At 35.8% G+C, this 10,431-nt stretch overlaps 2 protein-coding genes across 2 annotated transcripts; both read right to left on the bottom strand.

Annotated features, from left to right (window-relative positions):
- Positions 1–960: 960 nt before the first annotated feature.
- On the bottom strand, positions 961–4,230 carry LOC111479682 (beta-amylase 1, chloroplastic-like). The gene is made up of 4 exons (XM_023124494.1): positions 3,490–4,230; positions 2,820–3,030; positions 2,605–2,715; positions 961–2,003 (listed from the first exon to the last, which is right to left on the bottom strand). Exons 1-4 carry the CDS (start codon positions 4,092–4,094, stop codon positions 1,197–1,199), a joined length of 1,734 nt encoding a protein of 577 aa, XP_022980262.1. The 5' UTR covers positions 4,095–4,230; the 3' UTR covers positions 961–1,196.
- Positions 4,231–7,139: 2,909 nt separating this feature from the next.
- On the bottom strand, positions 7,140–8,834 carry LOC111479693 (ammonium transporter 1 member 1-like). The gene has a single exon (XM_023124505.1). The coding sequence runs from the start codon at positions 8,773–8,775 to the stop codon at positions 7,276–7,278; it is 1,500 nt and encodes a 499-aa protein (XP_022980273.1). The 5' UTR covers positions 8,776–8,834; the 3' UTR covers positions 7,140–7,275.
- Positions 8,835–10,431: the final 1,597 nt, after the last annotated feature.

Here is a 10,431-nt window from a genome sequence, read left to right as displayed (position 1 = left end):
AAATTATTGTCTCATGTCATGAACTTTGAGGCGAATTTGATACCAGGAAATAGGGTTTGTTTAGAGTTGTTGCGGATATTATTTTCCTAAAATATTTATTCTTCTAATTAACTTGAAAAAAAACTAATTTTATGGGGTGACTATCTTAGAGAAATTTGTGATTGATATCCGATCAAACTTAAGAACTATGTAGCTTAGTGATAGTAGTAGAGTGAAGTCACTTGGTCATTGCTTTCACTTTAGCTCGATTCACTAAGACTTCATCTCCGAACACCAATATGTCATATATGGATACAATCACAAACGTCGTGAAGCTCTTTGAACACACCATTCATTAAATTTATGAAGATGATAGATGCTTTCGTCAGATCAAACCTCAGAATGTCCATATCCAAATTAAAATGTCAGTTTCATGAATATTTATATAGTATATGATTTGACGGAGTATGATTTTGCCTCGTAAAATGCTCATTCACATTATAAACTTTAGTTTAATGTAGCACTAGAACATTAAATCAAACTGAAACTTATAAGGAAAACCAAGCTATTTTTTTTTTTTTTTTCCTTCGAAAAAGATGGTAAAAGTGAAGACTATCACAAGATATACGTGAAAGAAAGTTGTAAGTTGTAACTATCATAAGATATACGTGATAAAGCGTTGTGGATTAGGGCCTCACTCACTATAACTCGTGCTCCTCATAGCATAATGACCAGTTGAATTATCAGACTTAATAACCATTAATGTGAGTTATATTTAAATTGATTGTGATATTAAAAACTAAAAAATATATATTTAGTCGATATTAAAATTAAAATTTAAAGTAAATTTATCATAGCATAACTGTTGAATTATCAGACTTAATAACCATTAATGTGAGTTATGTTTAAATTGATTGTGACATTAAAAACTAAAAAATATATATTTAGTCGATATTAAAATTAAAATTTAGGGTAAATTTATCGAAACTAAAGTGAAACTAGCTAAAAGTTAAGATTACAAATATGATTTTAATGTAGAAATCTGAGGATAGAAATTACGAGTTCCTCTTTTTTCCATAGCTACATCATACTAAAAACCAGAGAGCTACAGAAAACGCAGAGCTGAGACCAGACCAGACCAAGCCTCCATTGTTGAACCTGTTCATCAACTATGGAGTTTACAACACTATAATAATGAAACCTTCCTTTTTCTTCTTCTAGTGCATGAGAGCAACAGCAGCCTCTTGTACCAGAGGTTGAGTAACATGAACAAAATGCTCAGCTTCCCTCTCCAACTGCTCCCAACACTTGTCTGGGTTCTTCCCTTCCTTCATCTTCTTCACAAACGCCACAAATCTTCTCCAATTCTCTGCCTCAAACAGGTGTGGATTCATTCTCAGATATGTGAACGCACACATCTCAGTCTCCTCTGAATCCCCCTCGCCGATGAAGGAGGAAGCTTGCAAGATCTGCCCATGGGCGGACTCATCATAGCGTGGCAGAGCATTTTCCCCTGCAAGAGGGACTTGGGCTTTGTGTGTGGCTAGAGCTACCTGCCGGACCAGCTTCTCAGGGGCACAGAGGGCGTCCTGTGGCTGCTCGTGGTCGCGCATCTCAATGCAGGTGAAGTTGAAGATGGCGCCATGGCGGGCAAGCATTTGAGCAATTGGGAGATATCCATCACGGAATCGGGTATTGTAGTAGCCTGCTGTGAGCTCAGGGGCATGTGAGCGGTGCCCGTAATGCCAATGGATTCCGGCAATCTTCACTGACATCTTGACGCCAGTGTTCTCAAAGGTTGAGGTGGCCGCCATGAGGATTCTCTCGCCATGAGCTAACAGCATTTGGGAGTACCAGGAGAGGAAGAACTCACCGTAAGTCGAATTCCAGCCACCGCCGTCTTTACGAAAAAATGGGGTGTCTTCTGGCCAGTTGTTGTAGCTTCCGGCATCAGTTGGGCCTGTAACTCCCCATTCAGGTTTACCATAAGCTTCAGCAGCAGCTTTTAGACTACTCAGCATGTACTGCACATACCAACACAAATGTTACACTAAAACTAACCAAACGAGTATGGTTGAGAGGAAGTTCTACGTCGACTAATTTATGAAATGATCATCGATTTATAAGTAAGGAATACATCTCTGTTGGTATGAGGCCTTTTGGGGAAAGCCCAAATCAAAGCTATGAAAGCTTATGCTCAAAGTTGACAATATCATATCATTGTAGAGAGTCGTGATTCCTAACATGGTAATAGAGAAGGAGTCGAGTCCGGAGAGACTGTTCGAAAGCTCCATAAGCCTTAGGGGAGGCTCTACGTTGTACTTTGTTCGAATGGAGGATTGTTAGGAGGGTAGTCTCACGTTGACTAATTTAGAAAATGCTTCTCTTTTGGGAAAACAAAAACCAAACTATAAAAGCGGAAGTTCAAAGTGGACAATATCACATCATCGTGGAGATTTGTAGTCAATAACTATAGATTCCAAACTCTACCACCAAACTCAAAGAACTAATACCATCAGTATTTGCTTGGAAAACAAACCATATCTAACATGTTCAATTTCTAATAACAAGCGAAACATTAACTATCTTCTGTAGAAGATGAAGAGGCAGGAAGTTAAAGCTTACCTTATCAAAGCATTGGAAGGCTCCAATTCCTGGAAATTTCCATGTCCCATTTTGCTCAGGGTAGGATGGATAACGGAGCTCACCAGCAGGGCCCATTCCCACTTGGATTTCCTAAACCAATCCAGACAATTCAGCTACTGTTCACATCAATCAAGAAAGCCATTTCATATAAACAAGTTGCAGATAAAGCAGATGGAAATGAACGAGGATTTTACCACAATGGTGTCACCAAGAAGGTGCTTGAAATTATCCTTGAAAGCACGCATGAAATCTGCATAGCATTGGACGGGAGTTCGGCCTTTAAGAACAGGGAGGTTGTCGCATCCCAACGATATGTATTCATAATTCCTTCTCCCCCATTGATCAGTGTACGCAAGATCTGGATCTTTATCAATCTCTTCCACTACCCATTTAGGTAAAGGAATACTGCATACAGATAAGAAAGAACACCATATCATTTCCAAATCTCCCCCAAAAATTAGCACTGCAGAAGACAGAAGTGTGACACATTCCCAGCCAAGGAGCAGTGGCTTCCTAGATTGATCATACCAAATCCAATGGGCTAAATATATGTTCTAATCCCTAAACTTCATATTTTCCTCTATCGAGTGCCCTAATTCCAAGAATCAATTTCTGGCTCAGCTAATTTACTGTTCATGAACTAAGGGGAAAGTACACAATAAAGGAACTGAGTAGATTAAAGCAAAATATGAACAATAACAGGATCCATGGAAGTTCAATCTTCAGGTTCAATGGCGATTGATTAACATTACCAGTTTGGCGAAGAGTTCCTTCCCCAGCAAACACTTAGCAAATGCCTAACTAAACTGTTATTATACGAATCTTGAAAAGTAAACGAAGATGGAAAAAGGTAAAGGCGCTTACGTGACGGAGTCCCCAACGTTGCCGCCGCATTGATGAAAGGACATAACGGCTTGGACTTTGAGGCCGTGTTTTTTGGCCATTTCTAAGAGCTCTGTATAGCCGCCCCAGTTGTACGAACCAGGCGAGTCTCTCTCCACCAATCCCCACCACACATCCATCATTATCCCCTCCACTCCGGCGCTTTTCAGAGCCTGTAAACTCGCGTTCATCGCCTTCCTCCGATTCACCGTATTCCCCATCGTCACGCTATCCAATGGCATCATCACGTAAACCGGAACTCCTTTCCCCTTCCCTCTCTCACCTCCTTCTTTGTACTCCTTCACTTCCGTCGGAGCCGCCACCTCGGTCGCAAATGCTTGGCACGCCACCGACAAATCTGGCCGTATCCCTCCCAGCACCGGCGATCTGCACGGACTCAATGGCGGCGATAGCGCGTCTACTCCGTCCGTCCTCTGCACTCTGCATCTTAGAGCAGACGCCGGTGACTTCCTCAACACCGCCGCATTCACTGCCGCTGTCGCTTCACCGGACGCGCCGTTACTCATTTCTGAAGTCACCGGCGTTCCGGCGAGCGCTCCAATCTGATGAGTGATGCTGAACGCCATATCCAATAAAATCAAACGAGAAAGTTAATCAAATTCAAATGGAAACCAAAATCTAAATTCTAATCTCTACGAACAAGGAAGAAACTCGTAATCCGTTCTTGTTCTTTTTAGATTCGTGTACGGCAATTTGAAATTTCTTACTTCAAGGCTCAATCGGTTCCACATATATATATAGCGTTCGAGTCGGATAAAGAGAAATCTAGTATTAACCCGTCAATATTGCAACACGTGTCGCTCAAGACACGTGGCGGCAACGCGGACCAGTGGAGTAGGCGACGGCAGCGATCACTCGATGCACGTGAAGATGGACGGTAAGATTTTCCCTTACTAGAAGTTTCCAAGAAATTGGCTTTCCAGCTTGGTTTTCAAACCAATTTCTTATTGACACGTTGGCCACTTGCGTGTTACGTGTACTTCCTCTGCTTTTTTAAAAATATATATATATTAAAATTTTCACTTAATTTTGAAGCAAAATAAAAAATAAAAAATAAAAAAAGAAAGAAAAAGCTGTAAATCTTAAAATTTTAATCTCCCATAATTTTTTATTTAAAAATTCGTTAAATATATATTTAAAAATAATAATAAAACATGTATTCTCATATGTTTTCATTTAATTATAATATATATATATATATATATATTATCTAAAATTTACACTAAAGCTAAAATCTTGTTAATTCAACCATCCGCTTATAAACTAATTAATTTTAAAATATTATATAAAAGTTTATTTTAATAATTATTCATTTAATTTTCTATTTTCAATAAAAAATAAAATAAAATAAGCCCAAGGCTTAAACATGTGATTCATAAAGGAGACGTGTGGAGAGAGAGATCCCTTTCATTTTTTTTGCCTTTTAACCCTTCTATTAATACTTTTTTTCTTTTGTGGCCCTAAATTCTTGCCCGTGAACAAAATAAACCCATTTTTCCACCGGCCCCAATATCCAAAACGGTGACGTTTTATCCAATATCCTCCACATACAATAGATTTATTATTGTTTTTTTATTAGATTTGATAAAATATATATTTAAAAATGTAAGGATTAAAATGAAATAAATTTTAAACTATAAGGCAAATATATGGGCATTTCTTTTTCTAATACATAATAAGTATTTAAAAATAAATATAACATAATTTTTTTTTAATATAAAATAATATGTTTTCCTCCCAAGGAAGATCTAAGTTGATAATTATTTGTTAATTAAAGGTTTCTTTTATTCTAATTTATCAACTTAAATTTCAAATTTAGTGGTGGTTTAATTTATTAAAATATAATTAGAAAATTATCTTAATTCTTTTTTAATATTGGAAATTTTAATTTCTCTCCTATTTAAAATTAAGTAATAGACTCCTATTTATTATTTTTTTTTTCCATTATTGAACACCTAAGGCTAATCTAAATTGTTTTACTTATTATTTATTTGGCATTGTGTAATTAATTCGGTTTTGAAAAGTGGGTCTCCCTCCCACATACAACTATACAATAATATATATATAAACATTCATTTATGCCAAAGCTAAATTAGGAAAATGTCAATTTTACTTAAATGTTGGGACTCTTGAATTGGTAACAAAAATATTCCTCCATCAAATGCTTAATTTTTTTTTTTCTTTTTCGAGTTTTACGTATGTTTGGTGAAAAATTCAAACCTCTTATCTCTTAGTCAATGATATATATCTTAATTAACTAGTTAAATCAAGCTGAAATAGACATGTTTTAATAAGTTTAGGGTTTAGGATTTAGAGTCTAGCTCGTAAATTTCTTAATACGAGATTTTCAATTTGTTGGTTGATTAGCCCCTTTAACTAACTGAATCAAGATTCGGGTATCTGGGTATTCAAATCGTTGATCATGTGAGATCCTACCTTTGTTGAATAAGGGAACAAAACATTTCTTATAAAGAATTGGAAATTCCTCGTAGACTTGTTTTAAAATTTTGATGGGAAGCTCTGAGAAGAAAAGCTTAAATAAAAAACAATATTTACTAGTAGTGTACTTAAGTTCCTACCAACCTTATATCATAATTATGTTGCTCATAGTATACTATTTTTTAATCGTTCCTTCACAACCCCAACTCTCTTTACTGTAATTGAGATTTTGAAGATGTGAATTTTTTATATACATCTTAATCAACTAAGTTATAAGTTATATAAGGGTTTTTATTGTTGGATGATGAAAGTTCCACGTAGCTAATTTAGGGAATGATCATGGGTTTATAAGTGAGGAATACTAATTGGTGTGAGACTTTTAGGGAAGCCCAAAGCAAAGCCATAACCACTTATGCTCAAAGTGGACAATATCATACCATTGTGGAGAATCGTGTTCGTCTAACATTTATTAACTTTGTTTTTATATTAAATTTGGTTTGAAAAAAATATAAATTTTGGATGAAAAAAAAAAATAATGAAAATGTGATTGGGTTGGTTACTAAAATAATTAAATAAGAAAAACAAATTTGTAAGCCAGAAGAAGAAATGCCAGCTCTGAAACACTATTAACCTATCACGATACGCCACGTTTTCTTATATTAATTATATACCGAATTTCCTTCAACCTTGGAAATTTAGCGTAACGACAGTTCAGATTATACAGGCCAAACTTTTTACAGCTGTATGGGCACTCGAATTTAATGAATGCACCAATTTCCTATTTTTTTTATTTATTTTCTTTATATATAATTTAATATTATTCAAATTTTTTAATAGAAGATTCAATGTAAATTACTAATACAAATTAAATAATATTTTATTAATATAATATAACGTATTATTTCCTAAAAATTCAAAATTCAATATTTCAAACTAACAATTAAATATATATATATATTTTACTAATGAGTATAAATCTTTTTTACTCTTCTTCGATTTCTTTTGGTTGGCACACCGATCCATGTCTTGTTCTGATATCAATTATAACCGTTCGAGGCTAGACTTACAAAAGCTAGACTTTTATTTTCGAGATTTGCCAAGACTTTAAAATGCTATATTAGATATAGATTTTAACAATGTGTGATATTATAGATTATAGTGAGGAGAATAAAGAAAGCACATGATACAGATTTTTGAGTCTTCATTGTCATTTCCCCATATACAAACTTGTTGCTAAGAACTGAAACTAAGCAATTAAAATCCACCAAATTTTGCAGCAAAAATCAAAACTGAAACTACCGGAGAAATTTAGTGTACAATGGGGGTTGCAGATTTTGGTTCCACTCTGCTCAACTGAATTCCCCTTTTCTGCGCTTCATCTTCATCATGATATGTGTAAGCAAATCCCCCATGGCGGGTCAGATCCATCCCCGCCATTTCATCTTCACTAGAGATTCTCAGAAGCTTCAGTTTGTGAAGAACAAAGAACAATGGCCCCATCGTCCCGCTCACCCACCCTACAATCACCACAATCTGTATCAAATGCGCTGCAAGTAACCTCCCGCCGCCGCCCATTAGAAGTCCGTAAGGTCGTTGAGATCCGCCGTACACCTCCGCCACGTACTCCTTGGTTGCGAATAGCGCTGTGAATATCACTCCCCACGCGCCGCAGCCGCCGTGAAGCTGGGCGGCTTCTAGCGGATCATCGTACTTCGCCTTCTCGGCGATGTGGTTGCAGGTTATTAGTACGAGGGCGGCTACGAAGCCGCAGATGATTGACGCCCACGGTTCGACGACGGAGCAGCCGGCTGTGATGGCGGCGAATCCGCCGAGGAGTCCGTTGCAAACGTCCGTCACGTTCCAGTGTCCTGAGAGGAATCTCTTCCCGAAGAGTGTGGTGAGTGCCGCCGTGCATCCGGCGAGTGTGGTGGTAACCGCTGTCCGTCCGACGGCACTCCATTGGCCGTAGAAGTTCCCGGTGGTGTACGGGACGAGAATCTTCGCGAACGAACCTGGATTGAAACCGTACCATCCGAACCAGAGCATGAAAGTCCCGAGAACGACTAAAGAGGCGCTGTGCCCTCGCATAGCTACGGACTGGCCCGTGTGGTCAAATCGACCGATTCTCGGCCCCTCGATCAACGCGCCCCAGAGACCTGCAATTCCCCCAACCATATGGACGACGCCGGAGCCAGCGAAATCGATAACTCCCGATCCGAACAACAATCCGCCTCCCGATTTCATAGCCCCAGCCCAACCATCAGGGGACCAGAACCAGTGAGAAACCACAGGATAAACAAATCCAGTCAAAACAGAGGAATAAATCAAATAAGCGACGAATTGAGTCCGCTCAGCAATAGATCCACTGGTAATCCCAGCGGCGGCAATCGCAAACGCCCACTGGTAGAGGAAGAAACTGTAATCAGCGGTGGAGGTGGGGAAGGAACTGAGGCCAAAGTTATGGCGGCCGATGAAGCCATTGGAAGGGGATCCGAAGGCAAATGCGTAGCCGAAGAGGTAGTAGAAGAGGCCTCCAGCGGCGGCGTCGAGGACGTTGGTGAGCATGATGTTCATGGTGTTTTTGGCGCGGACGGAGCCGGCGCAAAGCATGGCGAAGCCGAGTTGCATAGAGAAGACGAGGTACGCGGAGAAGAGGAGGTAGGTGTTATCGAGGGCGTTTTTGGTGTCGGAGAAGTTGTTGGTGATGGTGGTAAATTGGTCGCAGATGAAATTTGCAGCGCCGGTGGCGTTGGTGGTGTTGGGACCTAAGAGCTCCGCGAGATGGCCGGCGCAGAACCCTGAGTCCATTGTTTAGAGGAAGAAGAAAGGGCACAGAAGATATGGCACTTCGGTTATGCTATTGCTCCTCATTTATAGGACGGATATGTAGCGGACGTAGCATAATCAAATAAATTATATTGCAAATATGTGATTTCTGTAAAAAATAATTATTAAATTATATTTTCGTTATTTTCAAAAAATAATATTATTAAATTATGATTTCATTTCTCAAAAAATTAATATTATTGCCTTACTGAATTTTAAATAATTAATTATTACTATTATTTTATTTATATTAAGTTACATTTTTAAAATAAATTTAATCAAATAAATATAATTTGTTATTCATTATTAAAATATTTACGAATAATATACCCTTCCATTTTAAGTTTTTATTATTTACGGATGAATTTTAATAATTGTCTAAATGAATTTATAAAAATAATCTGACCTTTTAATTATAAATAAGTAATACAATAATAAGTTTTCATTTTTATAAATGAATTAAGCATTTTTAATTATATTCTTCATCCAACTGTCCAATTATATATTATTATTATTATAATAGTAAATAAATGGTTGATAGTTATATTATAATATTAATATTAATTATTATATTTTTGCTTCGTGAGAGTACAAATTGAAATAGACATAGGAGTGAAGACTAGAAAACCTTATTCATCCCAAAATTGTGAGATGAAGAGATTACTCGTCTCCACGTGTAAAAATAATTCTTAAAATTTATTAAAAAATGAAAATATAAAAAGGGAAAATAATTATATTAGCCTCGTCAATTATTAGTGCAAATAAAGAAATTGAAACGACCCAAAATGTCAAATAAAGAAATTGAGGAGAGGTTTTCATACCTTTATAAAGAATATTCTGTTCTCTCTTCAACCAACATGTGATATCACATCGTGTGATACAATATATAATTACTTTAATTGTATATTAAAATTATATTTTAAAATAAATAGACAAAGACGAGTATATATTTAAAATAATAGGTTGAAATAATAAAAATTATATACCAACGAAAAATAATAAATATCAACGAATTAAAAAAGTTGCGTGAATCTATAGATATAAATGGGTCAACTCTAATTATTAATTAACAAAATTTATTATCACTAATTAAGTGATTTAAAGTCATTATGCTTTCTCATTTGTGTATTTTTTTCTCTAAAAAAAAGTTTAATACATTTTAGATAATCAATCTAAATATTAAATGATTTAGGCTTAATTGAAATTTGTGTAGTTATTATTATTGATAAGAAATTCAAATAAAAATTAACTTCAAATTTAAAAGTAGAATTATTAAATTTAAGATTTAGTGAAATTATACGAAATTACATGAAATAAAATATAAATATAAAGAGTGATTTAATTTATGAATTATTTAATAAAGCCTTTTGAAGAGAGATATAATCAGTGACGTGGACGTGAAGTTTGAATAATTAGTAACATATGGAATCTTCCATTTATTATTATTTTTATTATAAGGAATCTTATTTTTTTTAAAAGTATATTTGGAAAGAATCAAATATAACGTATGTGATGTCATGAATTTAAAGTGAAAGTCAACCGATCCGATTTTTGAAACCTATTTTAATAATAAATTTTATTTAAAATATAAATTAATTCATTTCTGGCCATAGTTTTTTTTTTTTTTTTTTTTTTTTT

The sequence above is a fragment of the Cucurbita maxima genome, unplaced genomic scaffold (genome assembly GCF_002738345.1).
Source record: "Cucurbita maxima cultivar Rimu unplaced genomic scaffold, Cmax_1.0 Cma_Scf00005, whole genome shotgun sequence".
In the NCBI taxonomy this organism is placed as follows: Eukaryota; Viridiplantae; Streptophyta; class Magnoliopsida; order Cucurbitales; family Cucurbitaceae; genus Cucurbita; species Cucurbita maxima.
This window is presented reverse-complemented; position numbering and strand designations above follow the sequence as displayed.